This window comes from Poecilia mexicana, unplaced genomic scaffold (genome assembly GCF_051168715.1).
Source record: "Poecilia mexicana isolate PSO_F unplaced genomic scaffold, ASM5116871v1 scaffold_10, whole genome shotgun sequence".
Lineage (NCBI taxonomy): Eukaryota > Metazoa > Chordata > Actinopteri > Cyprinodontiformes > Poeciliidae > Poecilia > Poecilia mexicana.
Genome location: NW_028263379.1, coordinates 9,623,137 through 9,647,195, shown reverse-complemented (window position 1 = coordinate 9,647,195; position 24,059 = coordinate 9,623,137). Strand labels below are relative to the sequence as shown.

Sequence of the window (24,059 nt, the reverse complement as noted above, 5' to 3'; positions counted from 1 at the left end):
ATAATTGGATTGAAATACAATAAAATAAAGTGCAAAAATCTATTAATCCACATATGTCAGAGTCAAGGCATTTAGATGTGTCGCCGGCGACACATCTAAATTTGCAGTACCGTAATTCCGCCACACGTAGCGCTAAGTGGAAAAATTCCAACGGTTTCTGAAAGGGGAGACGTTGCACTTTCCAGCAAGTATCGGGTTAATACGGTAACTTCGCAGCTGCAGCTGCAGAGAATGTAATTAATCCGGGGGGCACTCGTTTAATAGACGGTATATTTCGGCAATAACTTGGTGGATATTGAAAGTTCCGGTTGTTATGGATACATGGGTAAGTACATCATCTCACAGAACATTTAAAGAACTACTTACAGTTCAAATAAGGAAGATATTTTTTTTCAGACGGGGTGCCGGCTTGCTGCGGTCTGCGGGCCGGTTCTAATAATAAATCAAGATCATCCCAGGGGCCGCAAAAAACCTTCTCGCGGGCCGGATGTGGCCCGCGGGCCTTGACTCTGACATATGTGCTGTAAACAGTAGATGGCCTGTTTAAATGATCATTCATTTTTCATACAATTTCACAATGGCTTCCATACGTACGTCATCAGGCTCTTCTTCAGCAAAAAAAAAAAAAAAGATCCTGGAAGTAAAACAACAAGCAGAACTAGTTCAGTCATTTAAAATCACCTGAAAACAATAGTTCAAAAAGCATTTAAAGGGTTATCTTTATGTTTTTCTCCAGTGATGAGACATCTCAGAATCAAGTGGCAAACTCAACAACTATAGCAGACCTGGGACCTTCAGATGCTATAAGACTTTATATGAACTTTATTTATTAATTTCAGCATTGAATGTGTGTGAAATACTTACAAGATGTGCTTGGTATAAAGCAGCTTAATATGTCTAACACTAAATATTCAGTGCATTTCAAAAAACCAACCAAACAACATCTGTCCTTGAATTTTTCACTTTTTCACATTACAACCATAAACTTAAATGAACTTTATAGAAACCTCTGATAGAGGTCCTGATAAGCAATATTAATGCTTTTAGTAAAAGAAAATGGTTAAAATAGTGACAAAGAGAAGGAAATGGAGGCCCCCCTGTTTGTCTTCAAACTTGGTCCTAACATGAATAAATCCACCTCTGCCAGGTGCACACATAAAAAACAAACATTTTCTTGCTTCTTAAAGGTTACACCCTCTAATCCGTTCATTTCCTTGGCTGTCTGTGCAGACAGCGTGATCATCTATTTAAACAGCAGAACCATGCAGTGCTGCACTTTATTTGGACTTTTATTCTTTTGCTGAATCCTTTATCAGAACCAATGTTGTCTTTTATGGTGACAGTTCCCTCAGAGGTAACAGATAAGGCCTGGACCTGGATTTGATTGCCTCATTCATGCTGTCTATGGACATCATGGTTAGATCTTCTATATTATCATTTCATGTTGAGTGGCAAAAAAAGGTGGTGTGAACATGAATTGCTATTTTTCTAGTTTATTTTTTTAATTTTGTATACTGTATTTTCCACATATAAACTTCCAAATTAATGTGATTTAAATGGGAGGCATTATTTCATTAAAACATTTCCCACACTTGGAGCATGTCTTGCAGCGCCTCCTGGTGGTTGAAATGTAGATTCAAGCTGACACCTTGGTTAGGAGAGGTTTATTAAGCTCAGCTCATGAAGAAATGACCATCACCAGCGGCCAATAAATGCAAATTGATATGAATGACTAATTCACTGCCTTCTGAGAGTTTAGTCGCATTGAACCTTTATCTCTAACACATTCTGCATTTATTTATTTCCTCTTTTTTGTTCTTACCTTGAACCAGCAGTGACTAACATAAACCTAATATCTCAAGTCTTTACCACATACTACAGTATGACAAAAATATTTCTAAAATTAGATGAAAATGAAATCTTCTCTCATTTCAATGAAACAGAAAAAAAGGGGATCTAGTTTGTAGCTTTATGGTCTTATTGCTCATTTCACAGCATTTTAATAAGAAACCTGCCACCTAAGTATGGTTTAGTGCAAACATAATGAAAAAAATGACAAAATTATAACAAGTCAAACTGTATGTAAATGGTAATAAAATATGCAGACAGGTTTGACACATAATTGATTTTATTTCAGTTGTGCATGAATAAGACATTCTGAGAATCAAATTTATGCCAGGAGAAGGAAGGTGGTAACGTAAACAAAACCCGGAGCAAACTATGTGTAAAAATACACAGATGCCCGTTATCAAATCTACATGATTATGACTTATGTGATGTCTGATTTGTAGTGAAAAAAAGTGGTAGTTCTTAAACGGTAAAAACATGGTTATCTTTTCACCCCAAATTATATTGGATTAGATATTATCCATGAAGTAGTGTCAGATAACATTTGCTGTCAATAATATTGAGTCAATGTAAAAGCAAAAGGAGCAACAGTTCATTTTATTTAAAAACAGATACAGGGAATGTTCTTGAACTGCTCTGAAGGAAAACTAACAGGATCGTTTTGCAGGTTGAAGAGGATGTCCACCACAGACAGTGAGACACTCTTTACGCTTCAACTGAAAGTCATCCAAACAGGGGCGTCCCACTTTGGCTTTTACACTAAGGCCCAAAACACAACGCAGAAATTATAGCAAATTGAACAACAAACAGGATTTCAAATACTAAATTTTATGCCACCACAAAACCATCCAATGATCTATCAATCCAGGACAGAAATTAGAAGGTTTTTTTTCTGTTTTCCAAACCTAAATCCATGATAACATCATCCACCAAGAGTTATTTGTCAACTGTCAGCTTGAAATGAGGGGCCTCAATCTGAGAGAGAGAGTTTGCCTCCCAGATCTTTTCCAAGCACATGGGTTGATGAGGAGTGGCACCTTTGGGGTCTCCTGGTAATTAACTTCAAGTCTAGCTTAATTCTTTACTTTGCACCAGCAGGGTTTCCTAAAACAAAACATAATTCAACATTTCACTTTTAAGTAATGAATACAGTTAAAACACTTTCAGAAGCATTAAATGTATGCAGATTTTTTTCACATTATGTTTTAATTCACAAATACACCAAGCAAGAAGAAGCTAAAGGTCTTTACAGAAATCATTAACATGGACATGGACTTTAACTTATTGTCAGCACAGTGTCACCTGTTACACATATGAAGCAGACTCCTTCATTTAGTGCCGTTGTACTTGACTTCCTTTCCACATTTCTTCAGCGTCTCCATGAGAACGTCCACATCTTTGTCTGACTCAATCCAAACCAGCTTCTTGGGCAGGTCGATCTCAAACTTAACATCTGAGAGGCAGAAACAGAAGTAGAAACGATGTTCGCTCCACTGACTGGAAACAAACAGAAATTCCTCTTTATATCTGCTTCTCTTTCTAATATGAGTGAAAGATTTTTCAGCCCTCTTTGACATGACTGTGAAGGAGGATTTGAAGAATAGATTTTCTTTTATCTTGTTGAAAAATCACAGCTTAGCATGTGGGACTGGAACAAAATAGAAAAAGGGAACTGAAATTTGGCTTCTAAACAATTTAATGTCCAAGTCAAATAAAAGTGAAACAAACAAGCTGTTCAGCATCAGGTGACCGAGCGGCTGAGTCAACACTCGGAGCAAAGAAGTCACGAGTGGAAGCGATACAAGCTGCCTGTAAGCATTTCTTGATCTGTCTCCGGCATGCAGTGTTAAGGACCCGTTTGCATTGATATGAATTACCTTCTCACAAAACTCAAATTAGAACTTGTTTGCACAGAACTGCAAGTTGTCATAAAACTAAATATAATTCAGTATCTAGACACACGGTGCTTTTAAAACGTACTTTAACATGGTTATGCCTGAATTTCCCCAATGTGGGACAATTAAAAGTTTGGCTATTCTAAGAATTATTCACAATAATGGATGTTTTACCATTTTATTGTTTTTACAAATCTGTCATGATCAGCAAAATATGGATATTATGACAAAAAAACCTTACCAAAAAAAAAAAATCCAGTTTAATGACAAAGTGAAAATGAATTTGTATAAAATAAATAAGAAAAAAAAAAGTTACATAGAATAAGAGAGCAACAACTTTCAATGAATCTTTACTGTTGCTAAGAAGGAACTTTGGCACAATCTGGTTTGCAGAATCATTTTTAATTGCAGAATTTTCAAGCATGAATGGCTTGTGATTAATGCTACAACGTTTAAGATTTAAGTCCAGACTTTGACTAGGCCATTCCTAAAACTACAATGGCTTTCATCCATTCAGAAGGGGGCATTTCAGAGTGTTTTGGATCATTGTCATCCTGCCTAACCATTGCAATTGTATTTTCACACAAAGTCAATCATAGAACATCTCCCTAACGATTTCCTCTTCATTTCCTGTTTAGATGTAATGCTTTGTAATGTCTGTCTTTTTTGTTTCTTCTTTTATTGTAACCAGTTCTGTGTCTTTTTATGTTATCAGTTTTTTTTATTTTCCTTTTCATTTCCTGTAAAACACAAACTTCCTGTACAACATTTTTAACATCGATATTATTTGTAAACGTGTTCATTTTGGGCAGTGGACGAGTGCCACAAAACAATCAGAAGGAATAAGAGGTGAAGCTATGCCAGTGCTTTCAGTGAAACCACAAATGAAAGTGGAACAGAAGATGACAGAGATGTGTCGGTCTTACCTCCAAGTTTGTTGAGGATTCTAGTAACGGCTCCAGAGCATCCTTCACAGGTCATGTCCACCTCAAACTCGTGCTTCTGTGACAGACAGAGAATGTATTTACCTGTAAATTTAGAATTTAATGATGAAAAGAAAACTACTGCAATAAAGTCTGAGAAAAACAATCTAAGATGATTGAAATTTAGCAATTTTCAGCAAAAGGTTAAGGAAATTTCTTTTGAAGTACATTTGAACTTGGGAATTATATTGACTCTTTGATATTGTTTTAATTTGTTAAGAAGTACATTTGTGGTTTTTTAAAAACAGGTTAATGATTAATTACTTCATCTACCACGTCTGACGTGGTAGAGGAAGTAACAAAAAAAAGTTATTTTATAAGAAAGAAGCCTAAAAATGATCTTAATTGGAGGGGGAAACAAATCTGACATTCCTCAAGCAAGCAACGCAAAATAGAACAAAGTCTAAAAATACAAATGTTTTCAAGTTACTGGTCTAGACACAAACATATTTACAGCTAAATCCCAAAATTCCTAGACATTATAGCAACCCTGTTCCCCTTTACATGAACCAACTACAACCCAGAATATCATCTGTTGTGATGACGGCAATTCTTAAACATTCTTTATGCTAAATGAACTAACTGGCTTATTATTTTAAGAGTGGCTGTTACATAACCTGTGACTAATAACGGGCCAGCTGAGGAAGTATGGAGTCTTAGTTTGTTTATGGCTAAACTAAAAGCATTTGCCACGTACTAAAGCTAAAACACGTCCAGGAACAAGCTGAAATTACTTAAAAGTAACTCACAGTCATATTGTCAGTGACGTATCGCGCTTAGCGAGCTGACCAACTCTGGGTTTTTGAATTTTATCAACTTGGAAATGACGCCAAAGACTACATAAACCTAAAAAAATGATACTACCTGCCTGATTGACCACTTTTAAGCTAAGTATAGCAGCATAACAGGATATCCGGTATTGAAAGGGTGTAAAGAAATAAAAGACAATGTACTGTGAAGAATTTTGGTTTGCTTATAAAAAAAATAAATGTATGTTGGGATATTACGTATTGGCATATGAAGTTCAAGCAAAACATGTTAAATTAAATAAAACAATAAGACGTAAAGCTACACACTTCCGGTGTGCCAAGATTTTATTTTATTTTGAAAAACTTTACGGAAGCCATTCAGCTATATCAAATAAATAAATATTTGTCCAACATTTTCGAGTAAAATCTTAAAAACTTGTACCAGGGTCTTAAACTCCTATCTCTTTTAGGCACTTTGGGTTAATGGTTCGCCCGAAAATTGTTTTTAAATTCTCACTGACCATATCATCCTAACCGTGTATCTCTATGGCGCTGATCCTAACCGCTTTTGTTTTTCGAAATAAAAGCTTTTTAAATTATAATACAATAATAATAATAAAAAAATAACATTACTTTGGAAGAAAGCAGTGCAAACTCTGTAACATTTATTTATTTAGCTAGTTGTGCCAAAATCTGCTAATATTATAGTTATAATTTTCGTTTCCCTCACATGCATGATAGATAAAAAACCGAAAACGTCCTTATTTTACGGGAGAGGTTTCCGTTTCAATAACAACAGAACGTCCAACGTCGGTTACGTCGGCCGGGGACTCGTGTCATGTGACCTCACCGCTGGCTTGCTGAACAGAACCGAGTTATAGGTCGCAATCTGTGAACAGCACCTCGGCCAGCGCTCTTTTTCAACAGTGATAGGAGCGTAGGAGCTCCTGCGGTCAGGTCATCCAGATAAAGGCTGAAGCAGGAAAGCAGAGGGACGGAGGCCGAGATATATCATTAAGGTATGCTGGTTTGTTATGATGACCCGAGCTGCTGTTTACGAACACAAAGATGGCATCGAAACCTTCAGCTAATGTTGGCTAACGCGATCTGGTTGCGGTACACCAGTTTAGTCTCTCTATACTCTACATTCTTGATGTTTTATTAAGTGACAACGTCTGAAGCTGGCAATTCAGTGTATCTCATATTTAAGTGTACATCCCACCCTGGCGACTTCCTAGCTTTGAATTATCCCGGCCGGTACCTTTAGCCCGGGGCAGTTCGTTGTCTCAAAACATGATTCACTTGATCGTTTTCCCGGTTATCAGCTTCATGTCCGCTTTGACAACCTGCACGTCTTCCTGGCCAAAGATTACCGGCAATATTGATAGGATTACCGTGTTAATCTGCATACGGTCTGCATCTTGTATGTCTGCTTGCTCTCATGAAAGGAGAACGACTCTCACTGGAAAATGCTTTCAACTGGAAATTAAGTCTTACACAAAGTTTCTGTGGTTTGGCCGCACCCTAATCTGACAGCGAGTTATCTGATTTAAGACTGGGATATAGTTTCTCTTTTTATTTTATAGAAGTTTGACCCCAAAGATCAATGTTTTCACCCTTGTTGCGTGGATTAATGCACACATCTATTAGCTCAAGGTACGTGCTTAGTCATGATCTGGTGTGACTTTCTGAAAGCAGGATGATATTCAATAAAAATAAGACTGTATTATGGAAAACGTTAAACAACATTAAAATGTCCAACATGATTATATCACTGTTATTATAAAATAAAAACAGCAATTCCTATTACTAAAACACTTTAACATTGATGATTTAATCAATTTTATAATTTTTACAATGTTATGTATACCTTTTAGTCATTTCTATTTTCATTCTAATCATAAATGTAGAATAAGCAATGTGCTAAATAGCAGACATACTGCGTTCAACTTCCCAAATGTAGTTTTTCAAACACTGCCTTAACATGAATAATGGATGGCCTCCACACAGCATGACTCTGCCACCACTTATTTTAGTTTCCACTTAATCCACTGTTTTTTTGCAATCAGAAAAGTATACAAGCTTTTACAAATTTAGCTCTTGTAAGTCCTCGGCAGCTACTATTCTGCAACTTTAACTGCATCTCATTTCCAGCACAAAGTGGCTGAATTCCCTCACCAGCAGATTCTTCAGCTCTTTTAACCAGCCATTCGTTTAATGTGTGTGTTGGAAAAGGGATGCATGTAAAAGTTGCAGTGTTGTTGCACTTAAGAACTCCTGTGTTAGACTTTAGCTTAGAAAATACTGCTTTGTTACACAGGAAGTTGTGGTTTAAAAATTCCTGTTTGTTCCTGATTTCTTAACGGTTCTGCTTGCTGAATATGCGAACAGGTTGTTTCCTAAACCTTTTGACTTTTGTCTTTTTCGCAGCTATAAACAGACAGGTGCTCAGCAAAATCTTCAAACAAAGTCCTGTTTAATCACACAGCAGATGCCAAACGGGATCTGTTTGAATTTCCATCCATTGTGCTCGTCTTATATAACATCTGGGTTTATTTGGCCTGGATACTCCCTGATAGTGACTGCAGGAGCTTTAAAGATGGGAGAGGCACTTGGAGATTAGCGCTCTATTTCAGTGGATCAGATAAATGCAATTGGTGCCTGGTAGGAGGGTATTTTTCTTTGCCAAAATGTGTGAAATTTTAGACCTGCTTGAACAGGTGCAAGCTTCGTTTCCATTCAAAAAAGAAAAAATGAAGTTTAGCATAAAATCTACTAAAACACACAGAATATTTATATTTTCATTGTGCTTTGATAACTGGAAAAGTCAGGTTATTTTGATATTACCTGCAGATGAAAAATAATTAAAATTTAGTACAACAGTAGAATATTTAAGGTGCTTTTTGGTCAATTTGTGCTACATTTACCAAGATCAATACTTCCTTAGCATTTCACTGTTTTTCTCTGCTTCAAGAGAACCAGTGAAAGGTTATAATTTACTGTGCTGGTGTTTTTTTTTTTTTTTTTTCCTTTTAATCATGTTCTGTTTACATATATTGAGTCTGTTCTGTTCCAGACACATTCTGTTCAGTCATCAAGTTTTTTCTCCACTGGAACATTCAAATATAGAATAAGGACCGTCATGGTCAGGTCAGGTGCTGAGCTCAGCATTCTGATGACAGCAGTTCTGGCATAAAGAAGCATGTGAGGTCCACGCTCACGTACTGTTTACATGTTCAGTTCTGACAGGAAGAAGTCAGTAAATTGTCAGAAACTTTGCTCTAATTATTATGGAGTTCTTTTAATTCATGGTAAAGAATTTTAGAGTTTTATAGACGTAGGAAAAGTAGGACTTTTATACTTTCTCCACTGTTTTTGCATCCTATCTAAGATGCAGTTATTAATGCAATATTTTACACAATCTGCTTTTGCGCTGGAACTTCTTCGTGTTTTCTTGGAGTTGCTGCATCTAATCATCGCCATGTTTTCACAGTTAGAAGCTGTCGATGCTGAGCCGTTTATCCTTGCTGCGTCGGGATCCGTGAGGCTGGGAGAAACGACACCCGTTCACCCGCGAGCGCCACCCGACCCACCATGATGGCATCAAGCGACGTGGATGGCAGAGCAGACGGTAGGGAATATGTAATCAATATCATAAAACTTGGAAGGTGAAATATTCTTTTTGTTGTTGCAGTAAGAGACAGAATGAACTTGGTCGCAGACAGATTACATGTAATCCCATTGAATCATCAAAGCAGCTTTCGTTTCATTGATGAGATCGGTCTGATGGCCTGGCTGGCTTGTGTCTTCTTCGGCAGGAGGTCACAAACGTTTGTTTCATTATTACTTGTATATCTCAATGAATTATAATATCTTCAATAAGATAATTAATTTAAGAAACTAAAGTTTTTAGTATACTATGCTGCCACAAAACACCGGGATAAAATTCTAAGTCCATGTCGCTCACCCATTTTACTGTACGTTTTTCCTTCCACTTAACCTTTCTTGAATATACCGTGGCACAGCACTTTGAGAACAGAAGCAATAGCATTTTGTGGCTTAACGTCTTGTGGAGGGTGTTGTGTTGAACAGTCTAGTGATTAGTCTTCCCCATCACATTATATTCTTGTATATTAAATATGCTTTTTAATGCTCCAGTGTGATAAATACAAATATTCAGAATTTTAGCTTGTCATTACTAATAAGAATGACGGAGACAAATGGAGCATTTTAGGTTTGCATGTTTATTAGTCTGGTCAGTGTTGTAGATTAAATCTCTCAGTGAAACATGTCTTACTTTTCTGAGTAACATGAGACAACAGTTTGGTAACGAAGTTGGGCCTAAAATGTTTTTAGTAGGGTGCCTCCAAAAAGAATCTTTTTTTTTCAGTCTATATTCATTTAACTCAAAACTTTTTGAGTTAAAATGCAGCTTTTGTTCTTCACACAATTTTTATACACCAGCAAACTTAATTTACTCATTTTAAACCTCCGACTATTCTTGTTGTGCCAGAGTCACGAGTATCAACGTTGCTGTTTCAATAAACAGGTTTCTGACTGGTTGGATGCTTTAAAGATGGACCTCCCTTTCATTTTAAAGTCCGTCTTCACACTGTGATGACAAATTCTTTTGTTCCAATGTAGCTAACAAACTGTGCTGATTTTCTGGAGTCGAGCTGCTGCTGCTGCTGCGGTGACCCGTCTGCTGTTTTTATTGAAAATATGTCCGCAGCCATGCATCAGTCTGCAGCTGCAGAGCTTCTTATTGTTCCTTTTCGGCATGACCAAAAAAGAGTCTTGTGTTTCTTGTTCATTAGAGTCAGCTGCACTCCAAAAGGACTGGAATCTCTGCATTAAACTGGTTTCTGATGAAGTCATGAGGTTTCAGTTTATCTATTTTTATGAGCACTGACCTCGGCGCACACTTGATATCAAACAAATGAGGTGGTAAACTTCCAGCAGAATGAATGTATCTGTATTTCCTTCCCTCTGCATGCTCAGCGTCTAAACGTATCTTCAGTTTTGAATTGAAACGTACATGTGGGATGTCTTGTGAATGGTAAATAGAATAGATTATTTCCTGTAAATAGGTTTGTCACATGACTTCTCTTATATGAAAGAGTTGTTTGTGGTGAACCTGCAAGCAAGACCCCGACGCAGTTGGATGTAAAGATGTGAAGAAACATGGAATATATTTCTGTTAAAGATCAATAAAGATTTGTGCCAAAGTTAACATACTCCCCATCATAGTCATGAATTGTTGGGAGAAGTGATCAACTTGCTCAGCAACATTTCAGCAACTATTAGATTTCATTTTGTGCTTGTAATTTCTGTATGTAGCACACTGTATGTATTCACAAAAGTTGATTGATGTATGTTATCATTTAATCATAAAAAAAGAATTAAAAGCCTGAAACTAATAACTTTCATTCCCACCATGAGCGGATGGAAATGTTTACACAGACCTTATTTTCTAGCTTCACACACTCAGCACAAACTGTGTGGTTTACATGCAAAAGGGAGTAATTTAAGAATAGAAAAAGAAAAAATATAATTGTGTTACGGGCTGTTGACTGTACACATAAGTACATGAGTATAAAGTTGACAAACATTTCAATATGTATTTATTTTCTAGAGCTCTGTCTTCTGTAAATGTCTTTCTCTTCACTCGTTTCCTCTGTGTGGCAGGTTCTCTCTTCTCTGACCAGAACCCGTCAGAACTGGACGCTCTGTGTCCGTCTCCTCCTGGGCCATCCAGACCCCAGCGAAACTACGAGCGGATCGGAGGAAGAACAGGGACCTCGTGAGTGAAATGCATTCAAACATTTCACTAAGAACTGTCACTCAGAACAGCTTCTAAGCTGTTTTGTTTTTTTTTCTGCCATTTTTCAGTTTCTGTCAGACTCTGATCCACCTTCTGAAGGGGAACATCGGTACTGGTCTGCTGGGCCTGCCTCTGGCTGTCAAGAACGCTGGACTGGTGGTAAGCACAAAGATGCTACTGTCCAATCGTTCCAGGTAAAACCAGAGGCCTGGCCTTTAAAAATTAGATTCTGCTTACGTCCCTTTCAGCTGGATGAAAGACAGACTTTCAGAGGCACCTGGTATCAAAACAAAACATCTACAGGTTGCATTAAAGTGACAAATTGTGGTCGATGTAATAAGAAATCTTGGTTGTGCAACGATTAAAGAGGAATCTATTTGCATGTTGTTCTGAAGAATATGAAAGTCACTTCATACATCAAGATAATCAACACAGCAGTTTTCAGTTTTGTTCTTATAAGATCGAACTGGTGACAAGTTTATTTTTGCCAGTCACTCAATTCATGGTTTGCTCAAAAAACTGTAAAAATGCCAGCAGCTCTGTTTTATAGCTATTGAATTTCTAATAATTATATGGAAACTTCATGCTCTTGTAAAAGGGGAGATTAATCTTCTCTTTAAAATATAATCTCTCAGTTCAACACAGGATCTAGTTTTAATTTACAGAGATTAAATTAGAACATTGTATCTTCATTGTTGGGAGTTAAGTACCAGTCCTTGCATTCATTTATGTATTTTTGTACAAATTGTTACAGACTGATATAACATTTTTTTGTACTTCAAGCATTTTATTTCTGAGGGCAAAATGTTCTTGACATTTGTCCTGCTTCTCAACAGAAACAAGAGAAGAGTCTTATTCTATTCACCTGTCAGTAGTCACAATGCTGTATATGACTTGTTTAGTCCTGGTGGTGTTTGATCACATAAGCTGTTTTAGTATGGGTATATGCTAATTGTTTTATTTTATCCTTTAACTTTTTCTGTTTTGGTTGTCAGAATGTAAATATCACATGTTTCATATCAGAGGTTTGCGTTTCAAAGCTCTATGAGCTACTTTTATAGAGTAGTTGTCACAATGCCTCAGAAAAAAACTAATGCACAGACACTCCTGATTTGTCCTGTTATTTCTTTTGAAGTAAGGATAATTGTATGCCTGCTACAAAACTCTGGCTCCTAGGAAAAATATTGCAGCTCTTTTTCTCTTTTCCTACAATAAGTGGTTTAAAAAAAGTTTTTAACAATTCAAACTTGTTCAGTCACATAGCATGCTGAACTAATTACTGATTAGGACAGTGGAGTTAAGTTCCCAGAGCATATTGCCTCTACCCTTCAATCATCTCATTTGTATGTTTTTAAGTGCAGCAGTGTGTGTAAGTGGCTTCCTTGTTAAACTAAACCACGCCTAAACTTCTCATGTTCTGGCTTTGTTGAAGATGAGACGCGGCTGAGCAGGACTGATCATGTTTCAGCGCTCCAGATTTCAAGTCTGTTAAATTCCTGTCTGCATCTTGAGAACATGAGCTTTTGAAACACTGAATGGTTTCCACGTAGGCTTTCCTTACGTGAAAACCACATAAGCAAAGCCTTGCTTGTTAAGTTTTGTTTATATTTTAGAACCACACATTTAAGTTTGTGTTTAGAGTTTAGGGCTCTGAGTATCACTTAACTTGCAGCAAGTAGGTTCTTGCTGCAAGTTAAGTGCTACAAGAATCTTAGCCTGGGTTCTTTTTGCATTGAGTTTGCATGTTCTCTCTATGGATTGGTGGGTTCGCTCCATGTCCAAGCACATTACTATTAGCTGAATTTGTTATTTGGTTGTTTATTTAATTATAACGCTTGTTCAGTTTGTCTGCTCATCCTTAAAAATTAATAAGTTCATGTGTTTATTTGTTTTTTTTTTAATTAAGGCCTTAAAATATCTTAAATTTATTTAAAAAGGTAAATTGACCTTTAATTCATTAATCATTGGTCCTAAATTTAGTTTTTGCAAGAACTATTTATTCTTGTATATTCTACGTATTTTTTTTTTCTCACTGGACTTTTCTGTCAATCAAACGTTTGAGTGGCACTCAGACATCATCATTTCATTCAGTGGTTCCAAACATTTGAGGCTACCGCTAACTCACTGCTAACATACTCTTTCTAGAGAGCTAGCAAAAACTAGGTAGATGGTTAACTTTTTTGCGTCTATCATGGATAAGTGTAAATCTATCGGCTGTTAGCTGGACAATGTTTAAACGTTTCTGTAGAGATATAGGTCATAAATTCCTTTAATAGTAGTCTTAAAAAGTCTTAACTTTGAATTGGTGAAACCTGCATAAACCTAGATTATTTATCCATCTCCGTCTTCTTGTTTCCAGCTTGGACCCGTCAGTCTCCTGGTTATGGGAATCATCGCAGTCCACTGCATGATGCTCCTGGTGAAATGTTCTCATCACCTCAGCGCAAAGTGAGTAAAAACTATATTTCAGCCGCGCGTTAAAAGTCAAGTACTGGCATTTAAAGTGGGCTTACATTAAACATTTTCTTGTTTCACACAGGAGGGTGGAGATCAGATGCAATTTAATGCAATTAATTTAACCCCATAAGTGATTCCACTTAATTAAATATGTGCACACCTTAAAATGATGTTTGGTTTCCATGCTCTACTCAGAAAGCAGCTTTTTTCTCCGTTTAGATTGTGTTTATTTAACTTTCTGGTCATGTAACTGAAACCTAAAGATGCATTTCCTGTCTGTATCAGTCACTCAGTTCAGACTTGTTTGGCTCATTGTGTGTTTTGCCAGCTCCTGTTGACAGATTACTTTCCAGTAGGTCTCTATTTTCTGCTCAGTAATCAGGAGCCCTTTGGCAGCTCGTCGTGTGTGTTCTCACACTTTCGTCAACGCTGCCAGACAAATCCCAAACACCATGTATATGCTGAATGTAATCAGCTCGACTAATCAGAAGCTGGGAGTTGTGCTGCTGCTGTTTTTAACATTCCTTGCCGCTGAACCATCAAGTCCCTGGGGGTCCTGTATGTTAGTGAGGTGTTGTTGTGTCTTCACTAGTTTGCAAGCTGCAGCCCATGCTCCATCTGTGCACCTTTGCTGAGTTCATACAAAGATCTCCTGTACCCTGGCCACTCGGGTTAAAGGAGATTAACCGGATCAGAAGCATGAATGAAGACAGTCTTCTAGGAAGTCTAAAAGAAAGTCAGGAAATGCTTCCGTATCAGTCTCAAATTGCGCAACAACTACGTTCAGGGAAACTTGACTCTTCTGCTTTCTTTAATGCAGAGTTATCAATTCCTCTCATAGAAAACCAAACACAAACACTGCATTGTATGTTTAAATATTTACCTTTATGTAGGTGGAAAAAGCATTCGTCCAGTGGTTTCCATTTCTTAGTTTGTTGTTTCTTTCCAAGCCTTAATTTTTAAAGCTGTGCTGTATTATTGGGTTCATTTCCTGCCAATTGTTCCGTACTTTTCAGTTACAGAGCAACATTTTCTACATTTAGTTTTCACTTTCTTGCTCCATTTGCTGTTTTTCCTAGGATGAACCGGCCATCTATGACCTACGGAGAGGTGATGCAGTACGGGATGGAAAACGTGTCGTGGCTGAGGAGGCATTCACGATGGGGAAGGTGAGAGGAAAAAGAAACAGTTACGATGTTGATGTCTTTACTCAAACCCAGGAATGTCCCAGGCAAAGTTTTCCTATTACACAAAAAAATAAATGTACTGTCTCATCAGAAAACTTTGATTGAAGTCGGTGAAAATTTACTATAATTTTTTTTTAAAATGAAATAAGCAGATGCATGTTGAAAAGAAAGCAGACACTCTTCTACTCCCTTCTGAAATCAAGGGTTTATTTATCAACGCATAAGAAAAATAATCTGCTTTAGGCATAAACCTCAGGAGAATTACTATGGTTTCATGGTATTTAAGTATAAAATTTGTAACAAAATGTTGAACATGATATAAATATAATTGTTTTTTACTGAAAACAGAAAAGAAGTGGTAGTTCATGCTACTAGAAAACTTAGAATACCTTATCACACTGTTTATTATTTTGATTGTCTTCAGCAAAATCTTATCTTGAAATTTATTACATTTATTTGTAGTTTTAAAGTTTTTTCCAAAGAAATATTGTAGTTATTGTCCTTGTGTGTGTTTTTTAAGAGTAAAACAAATGTAACAAACTAAATTTAGTTAGTCCAAGCAAAACAAAGAAGATAATCTAAAGTTACGAAAGCTTTAAACTTGGTAAATAATGGCTGACATGTGACTGTGCGCTCCTCCTTCTGTCTCTTGTTTCTCAGTCGGACGGTGAACTTGTTCCTCATCATCACTCAGATTGGCTTCTGCTGCGTCTACTTCGTCTTCCTTAGTGACAACCTCAAGCAGGTTCCCACCACTCACACACATACACACCTTACCACACCTGCTTTTACATTCAGAACCGTCTCTCCTGCTGCTCCCACTTGAGAATATTTAAGGATAATATTTGCCCTGTTGGCATTTCAGGTCACCTTGTCCGCTGATATTAAACCACCTGAACTCCTGGATTAGAAAGAGCAGAAATGTAGACATACAGAGCTGGATCTCTTTACTCAGATCATCAGCTTTAGGTTTTCTCAGGTCGAACAAAGACACCTTTACTTAGAATGGAAGTTTACAGAGTTCTGAAAGGATCTGTTTGCAGAGCCTATCATTCAAAGGTTATACAGATACAAGTTAGAAGGTCAGTACCAGCTATTGGTTTTGCCTTAACAGCAGGACTAGGTGGAAAAACCCAGGAAATGCTGGTTGAATTCCTCTTCAGGTTACAAAGGATGTTCAGATTTTGCATTATAAAATAATAATGATTACAAATATCCTCACACTCTCACTCATTTATGTAGTATTTATCCCTTTAGCTTTGACAAAAAGCATTACATTGTCCTCATCAGTAGAAAACATCTCAATGTGTGCCCTTTTTCCTGCTCACACGTTTAGATTTCATCCTGGTTGTTAATTATCTCTCAGCTGAGGAAAATCTGAATGTAATCAAGAAAACTTGTTCAACCTTTTTTCTCCTTTTCTCTAAAGCGTGTGATGAAATATGGTTGCCGTGACGTCACAGGAATGAGTTGACCTTTGACTTCTGAACTTTTCACTACAAATCAATTCTTTGTTTGTCTGGAATTTTTTAACAGGCTTTAGAAACCAATGCTTGATCATCTTATTTGCCTTAAAATCTTTCGGAACTAGTGAAAAATGCTTCAGTATGATAACCGCTGACGTTTCTGATGAAGAAGCATGGTGTTTAATTCTTGTTGTGCATCTTCTCACCACTAGAGGGTAGCATCCTTTCGTTAATTGTCTATGAGAGGTACCATTCTTCTCCTGTAGAAGACATTCAATGAAGCTTATATTTTTAGATTAGATTTGGATTGGACTGTCAAAGCGTTATTTATCAATAGTTCTTCAGGTTTTTAGTTTTTCTTTGGGCTTTTTTTTCTGTATTTTTTGGGAGAAAAGTACAATTATTTGTTCCTGGTTTAACATGGTTCTGCTTTTTGACTTTTTTTTTTTGCATAAAAGGCATTTTTTTGACTCGTTTTTTAATCACTTCTTGTTTTGTTCCAGGTTGTGGAAGCAGCCAATGCCACCACCTTCAGCTGCCAAGTGAACCACACCAACCAGACGGATGTCCTGGTTCCCAGTTTCGACTCCCGGATCTACATGCTCTTCTTCCTGCCCTTCTTCATCCTCCTGGTTTTCACCCCCAACCTGAAGTTCTTGGCTCCCTTTTCTCTCCTTGCAAACGTGGTCATGACCCTGAGTCTGGTTCTGATCTACATCTACTCCCTCATGGTAACCACCTCATTTATCTTTTATATGATTCATGTAATCTTTATTGCAAACTGACTCTCTGGGTTATGTTTACACATGTGGAAGACAAACAAATCAATCTTAGTTTGAAACGACGTGTGGCAGAAAATGCTCACACTGACTCATCTGTGCAGGCGGTGCAGTTGTGTTGCAGTTGTGATGCCAGGATTTGCATATCTTGGCCTCATTTTGGGTTTCTGGTATATGCATTCCCTCGAGTCATGAGGATCAGTGGAGGTTCTGCTGGAAGATAAATCCTTTCAGGACTCTCAAAGGACCCAGACGTCCTCCATCTATCTGCTTTGGAATGGACTTGATTGGGTCTGTTTAGATTTAAATAACTAGTCTTAAAAATAAAAGCTGTAGATTAAACTCATTCATTATCTAATGCAATTTTCTCCCAAAGACTTTTAAGCCCGAACAGAAGGAAAATTAAAATGTTTATTTTAAATAAAATGTTTTAAGTTTCCTCTTGATTTTCCCTTTGCTGTTAGCAGACCAGATGATAAAATTAGATTTGTTTTTATGTTTAATTGTTCATAAGAGGCATCAAAACTGAAATTTTTTTTTTTTTTTCCCGACCATACTCATTAAAAAAAATCTAACAGGTTGGTTTTAAACTTTTTATTTTCTGTTGGGTAAAAGGTTCACTTTCCTTTCAACCTCCTGCATATATTTGCTTTTATGGCCACGTAATTCAAATGATTAAAAAAGGTCAAAGTCTGTAAAAATCTGGATAATTCAGTTATCCAACATGCTTATGGAAGAAATATGGCTGTTCAGCTTGCCTCCTTATCAATTAAATCATTATTTTACTTTTTCAGACGTTGAAAAACTCAAATCTAAGCTAATTTAGAAAGTCTGAAAATATTCCCAGATGATGAGAATGTTTTAGTCCTTATGAGGCAAACTGATGTGCTCTAAGCACAGAAATTCAATGTTATTCTTTTATCATCTATCTTGAAATGTTTTTTTTCAGTGAAGTCACAGGAATGTATCGACTGCTGGTTTGAAGGACATTTTGTTCAATTTTGTTTTCATTCTTATTCTGAAGGTCTCATAATACATCTCTCAGCTGCTCATGTTGTTTGTTTACTTAAAACTATTCTCTGGTTAATAAACTCCCCCCTCAAATCTGGATCAACCATTAACCAACATTAAAACGTCCCTCTTTCTGTTCTTTCAGTTTCATTCAAATGAAACCTAACAACCTAACTTTCTTTGGGAAACAATCACAAAGTAAATATTGCTGCGGTTTAATATCTTGATTCCTAAACAGCAAGATATATTCAGATCAATGAGAATGTCATTAAGTTTGTCGGTGTAGGGGAACGTGGATTTTTTTCCCTCTGCTGGTGCCGATGCAATAGTACGGTAGTCAGTGTGCGATAATATGACTCATCTTTTAGCCTATAGGAAAAAAAGATCAATATTTTTGTGATTACATTAGAATCAATACTTCAGCTCGAACTTTTGTTCATGAAACTTTCCATCCGAACACAATAAAGTCCCAGTTTTCCGTCTCTCCCCGCTGTCCGGCTTTGTGGTTACTAAGCCAATTGGATTTTGAGCTTTTTCTGAATAACAGAACAACCAGTGAAGACAAGAGTCTCCAGATTACATGTTTCCTGGCCTTCGACCATTTCATCATCCTGCTTCTGTGCTTTGCAGATATATAATACTCGTGTTCGCCGAGGAATGGCCTTGCCTTGAAACGAAGCAATTTCTTGCATCAGAAACCTCACAGAGATTTGGGACTGAGATATGTGACCCATAAGCTGGATCTGCATCAACAAAGTTCAGCGAAACTGAAGGACACTGACTACAAGAAGTTTTACGTTTACTTTCTCAGTTGCTCAGTTTGACTTCTTTATAGTTCAAATTTGTTGATATGTCCTTGTTACACTGAAGAACCGTCCCTGTTTTGTATTTAATGATATAAATATTAAATGATAAATCGATGTTCAGTCATTTGAGGAGTTTAAACTCAACTGAGATCAGAGTTGCTGCATAATGGGAACATTTTTTTGAATTAGGGCTGCAACTAATGATTGTTGATGATGATGATTATCAATTAATCTATAGATTATTTTAGCAATTAATAATCAATTAATGGGATAAAGAAATTGGCACATTTTGCTGATTTTTTTTTCATGTAACCACTTAAATATTTTTTATGCAAGATATGAAATACATTAAAAGATACAAATAAATATTTCAGTTTTTTTTGAAAATGAAATGTATTCTTTTTTTTTTTTGCCAGAAATGCAACAACGTAGCATGTAGGCTTTGTAGGCTTTAACATTCGTAGTAAAAGCCGCTAAAAAAAACATTTCTGACATCAACTTGTGAAAATACATTGCGAGGCTAATCTGCTGTCTAATTATTTTTTTTCTTTGATTACGTAACTGATTAATAATTGGTGCGTAATAGATTTTTATTTTTTACAGAATTTAAACTAGGTGAAGCTAAAACTATGCCACTTGAGGAGTTCTGGGTAGAACATATTTACAGACAAATTATATTTTTTAATCTTAAATGCAAAATGTATCTTTTTTTGCACAGTTTTGACTTAGTTACTGCTAAATGTCTTTTTTGGGTGTATACACGATGCAGTTAACAGTTAATTGATTGTTAAGTTAGTTTATGATTATTCCAATAATCTGTTCATCATTTTTAACCCAATTCCTCTTTCTGCCCTACTTTCCTTCACTGACACAGAACATGTTTAATAGTTGGCATCATCTGTGATTCTCCCTGCATGTTGACTTTTTAAACAAGTAATAAGAGTTCCTCATATATTATCCAGGTTTTTTTTTCTTTTTTCTTTTTTTGCTGCTGCTGCAAACGGAGCAGAGTAATTGTGTTAAATAATTGCTACAAACAAAGGTAATTTGCAGGCTTCAGCCAGCAAATGAGTTCAGCAGGCATAAGGTAGGGCGTCCTCCTTGCACAAGGTCTTATTTTAATGTGACTGCCGGTAATCTACGGAGAGGACCCCTTGACTGCAGATTTGATTTGAGTAGATATGAAACAGTACGGCTGGAATTTAGCCGTAATGAATCACTAATTAGCATTCAGAAAGGCTTTGAAAGATGATATCAAATGTCTGGACATGCCTGAAGTAAACCATTAATCTTTCTTTTCTTTTCTTTTTTTTTTGTTACCCTAACAGAACATCAAGCTTCCTATTGATCTACCAAAGGTCGGCAGAGCCAAGGACTACCCTCTGTTTTTTGGGACGGCCATCTTTGCCTTTGAAGGGATCGGCGTGGTAAGTGACCAAGTGGTGATGACGCAATCAAAGAATGATGAGAAATACTTCAAATTTTTATCTGCTTCAGATATTTAAAGCAACCATATTATTTATCTATAGTGTCATCTGTTCAGAACACAAGAATTGGAAAAATAGTGTTTTTTTATTCAAAGTGCAGTTTTATGATGAGAAACACACCAACCAGAGTAACATTGTGAGTAGTGACATGTGAACAACGCTGCTTTTTTCTATACACAGCTAATGGAGATTAGGTGTTAAAGTTTATGTGTTAAAAGCAGGAAGATATAATCAAATGTAAGGATTTGAACGAGAATGAAAGGGTCCAGATTGAGATCTGAAGGTAACTGGGTCAGAACATGAACTCCAGCCCTTTCCTGGTTTACAGCTGTACAGACAAAGACTGCAGCTCAGATTGCTAAACAAGGTCATGCTGGTTCTGATTGAAAGTTTCAGCATATATCATTCATCGCACTTTGACACCAGTAGAACTACAAATAATAATGATATGCCTGATCAGTCCATAAAAGCATTTAAAATGCTTATTTGTATCCGGAAAACTAAAACCTCAGGATTTAAACACATCTTGGTGCTTTGTGGCATTTTGAAACCAGATTGTTATTCCTTTGTCATCGTTTGAGTTCAGCAGCACTCCTTCTCTGTCATGTTTCAACTGTTGCATCACATTTATCTCCAACCTTCAAGAGTCTGTTAATAAGTAATTGCACATTCCTCACAGCTTTTTCACCTGACTGTAGTTAAAATAAATGTACAAAAAGGTGAGGAGCATTTACTCTAAGTTCATTCAGGTAGATGTTGCGAGACTTTCTGCACAGAGTTTCTATTTGCTTGTCAGAACAATTTGTACAAAGAGCTTTTTTGGTTTGCACATATTTTGTAGATGGGCACAAAAATGGGTTTGGTTTTATCAGGTTCTGAAATCATTTATTCTGACCTCAAGTTTACAAAAACACCAGTTATCACAAACACAAATGGTTCAAAGAGGGACAGTAACAACCATGTGCTGCTGATTTTATGCATTCAGTGGAAACATCTTTATTAAAGCAGAATGTCAAAGAGGAAAGATATCAGCATTGACTTTCGAGAGGTTTATGATGACATTTATAAGCTATTTGAAGACCAAGACTTTATGGAGAGAAAAAATTATTCTCAAGTTGAAAAATATATGTAATATTTCTAATATTAGGGTGCAAATTTACCCCAAGATCAGGCTTTTCAATGCTCAAAGAAATGGCCAAAAAGCCCAATAATTCCATCTCGGATGCTACAAACCTTTATTAAAATGTTGAATGTTAAAGTTAATGTTAAATCAGGTTTATTTGTATTTCAGCAGCAATGCAGTTCAAAGTGCTTTATATTATGAAAACATAATAAATACATCATATAGTCAACAGTTGTGAAAACCAGTGACAGACATTGTATTTTCTCATTGTTAAAAATCATTGTTACACATAAAATATGTTCCATTTGTTATGGTTCAAATGCAACTTTAAACAGTGGGATTAAAAAAAAAAATTATTTAATTGAACTTCCCTCTAAAATGAATATGGGTTTGCAAAGTTGCATCTCCCTGAACAACTGGACTTCTGGAACCATTTCCATTGTCCAGATGGGGCCGAAGTGCCTGATCATAATTCCAAAAAACAAATAAGACTTGATAATAATATAAATATGTGATCAATCTTATTTATGGTAAATCTTATTTATCAGATATTGTGAGGATTTTGGCAGCCATGAAATTGACCTTGCACTGCCTTGTATTCTAGAGTCAAAGTACAAAATAATTAATCCAAGTGAAGATTGGCCCAACACCATCAATGAGACCAACAGAACCAAACAAACGAGTTAAAGTGTGCATGTCAGTCAGGTTGAAGGTCTGCGGTGAGACATTAATGCCTCGTTTCCACTGAGCAGAACGGCTCCTCGGTGCTGTTTGCTACGCTCGCTTGTCTTATTTCCAGTGTAAAAACGGCCCCTACAACTGACCTGTACGGCTCCATTCCCAGACCTCCTTTAGTGGTAGGTCAATGGAATAACATTATGGGTAAACTGGAGCCACTGGCGTCACACAACATGGTCCACTGATAGGGGGACAGAAAAACGTTGCTCCTTACGTAAACCACAACCACAAAAATAATCCTAGAACCTGATGCCTAATCATTATGTCCTGATGCCCAAATACTGACGGTTGAAACATAGTTGGACTTTCTTTGTTCTTTGTTCAAGTAACCTTGATTTTGCTCATATACACAGGCATGTGGTGTGTCCACGTGTGTTAGATTCTCGTTTGGGATTTTAATTGGATGTGATCCTGGCAAAAATATCTAGAGGACAAGATCACAGGCCCACATGTTGTTTGTATCTGTTCTTTGTAAAGCCTGCTGATCACATAGATCTCTGTGGGAGCTGTGGATAAGAAAACAAAACCTTCATTTGTTTTACTCTTCACCAGCACAGCATAAAGGGATAAATATAATGCTTTTGAACATGTTGAATGCCTTGAAATGGAGCCCTGGGCTTTTGCTGAAATGTCAATGTAAATTTGGGCTTTCCTGCAATGTCCAGATGCCCAAATCAAGAGATCACAGCCTGAGAACAAGAGACTTTTTGAAAGAGTAACTCATTCTAAGCAGACTCCAAAAACATGTTCACTGGGTTTTCACCTGCTGAGCCGTCTTTTTCATTTTCCTGCCTTGTTTGTGTCTTTGTGCGTTGGAAGGTCCTCCCTCTGGAAAATAAAATGCAGCGGCCGCAGAAATTCACCCAGGTTTTGTATCTGGGTATGGGCATCGTCACGTTCCTCTACATCAGCCTCGGCACCATCGGGTACATGTGCTTTGGAGAGCACATCGGCGGCAGCATCACTTTAAACCTGCCAAACTGCTGGTAAGATAACAAGAAGTTTAGAGAACTTAAAGGATGTGCTGCTCTTTTCCTTTCAACTGCAATAAAAGATCCAATCCACAGTTTTGAACAGAGTCTAGTATGATGTGAAATGTTTGTTTAGTTTAAGAGAGGAAACATTTTGCATTAACATAACACAAATTGCTTTGTAGGTCTTTACTTTGGGAATGAAAACCAATACTTTGGTTAAAAAACAAAGGTGTTTTTTAACCCCGAGAATTTGCTTTTAGTGACGTGCCTAGATAAAATAAATAAGCTGATGGGAATATGTCAACAGTTTGTACAACCTGGTGTAATTTTAACTTTAGGCATATCTCTGCTCAGAGATGCCTGTAAAGCCGCTCCACCCTGCCAGGGCAGTAAATGGTAACACTGGAGCTTTTTCTGTGGCATAAAACAAAGTTTTACTTGAAACTTTTATTTTCCCCAAAGTTCAACATAGACCGACGTAAAAGCTAATGAGAAACCCTCGGTAATTATAAATAAAGTTAGCTGTATAATCAGCATTTCAGAAACAAAGGTGTCATTTTTCTGGCCATCAGTCTGGTTCCCTCTGATGGAAATGCGCCCGCAGTAACGAAAGTGGAACCGAAGTCTCAGACAGAATTTGTTTACTCATTACTTGTTGCTATCATCACAGCTGCAGGAGAGCGACGCCCATTGAAGCGGCTTTTGTGGCTGGACTGATGTTGCGTTTTAGTG

At 36.9% G+C, this 24,059-nt stretch overlaps 2 protein-coding genes across 2 annotated transcripts in view; one reads left to right on the top strand and one right to left on the bottom strand.

Annotated features, from left to right (window-relative positions):
• Positions 1–2,110: 2,110 nt before the first annotated feature.
• atox1 (antioxidant 1 copper chaperone) lies at positions 2,111–5,637 on the bottom strand. Its single transcript, XM_015002833.2, has 4 exons — positions 5,476–5,637; positions 4,670–4,745; positions 3,151–3,301; positions 2,111–2,952 (listed from the first exon to the last, which is right to left on the bottom strand). The coding sequence occupies exons 1-3, from the start codon at positions 5,479–5,481 to the stop codon at positions 3,177–3,179; spliced, it is 207 nt and encodes a 68-aa protein (XP_014858319.1). The 5' UTR covers positions 5,482–5,637; the 3' UTR covers positions 2,111–2,952; positions 3,151–3,176.
• A 664-nt stretch (positions 5,638–6,301) lies between these two features.
• Positions 6,302–24,059, top strand: part of slc36a1 (solute carrier family 36 member 1) — a 38,265-nt gene continuing 20,507 nt past the window's right edge. The window contains exons 1-10 of the mRNA XM_015002822.2: positions 6,302–6,494; positions 8,969–9,106; positions 11,164–11,278; positions 11,368–11,458; positions 13,659–13,747; positions 14,836–14,925; positions 15,604–15,688; positions 16,913–17,140; positions 20,334–20,432; positions 23,173–23,339. Of these exons, the coding sequence (XP_014858308.2) occupies positions 9,070–9,106; positions 11,164–11,278; positions 11,368–11,458; positions 13,659–13,747; positions 14,836–14,925; positions 15,604–15,688; positions 16,913–17,140; positions 20,334–20,432; positions 23,173–23,339 (1,001 nt within the window). The 5' untranslated portion in view covers positions 6,302–6,494; positions 8,969–9,069. The remainder of the gene's footprint in view (positions 6,495–8,968; positions 9,107–11,163; positions 11,279–11,367; positions 11,459–13,658; positions 13,748–14,835; positions 14,926–15,603; positions 15,689–16,912; positions 17,141–20,333; positions 20,433–23,172; positions 23,340–24,059) is intronic.

Excerpts from the sequence above, each read along its gene's own strand:
- atox1 (XM_015002833.2), bottom strand. Across the intron at positions 3,302-4,669 it reads AATCCTCAACAAACTTGGAG|ATGTTAAGTTTGAGATCGAC; the intron begins GTAAGACCGACA and ends TCTGCCTCTCAG.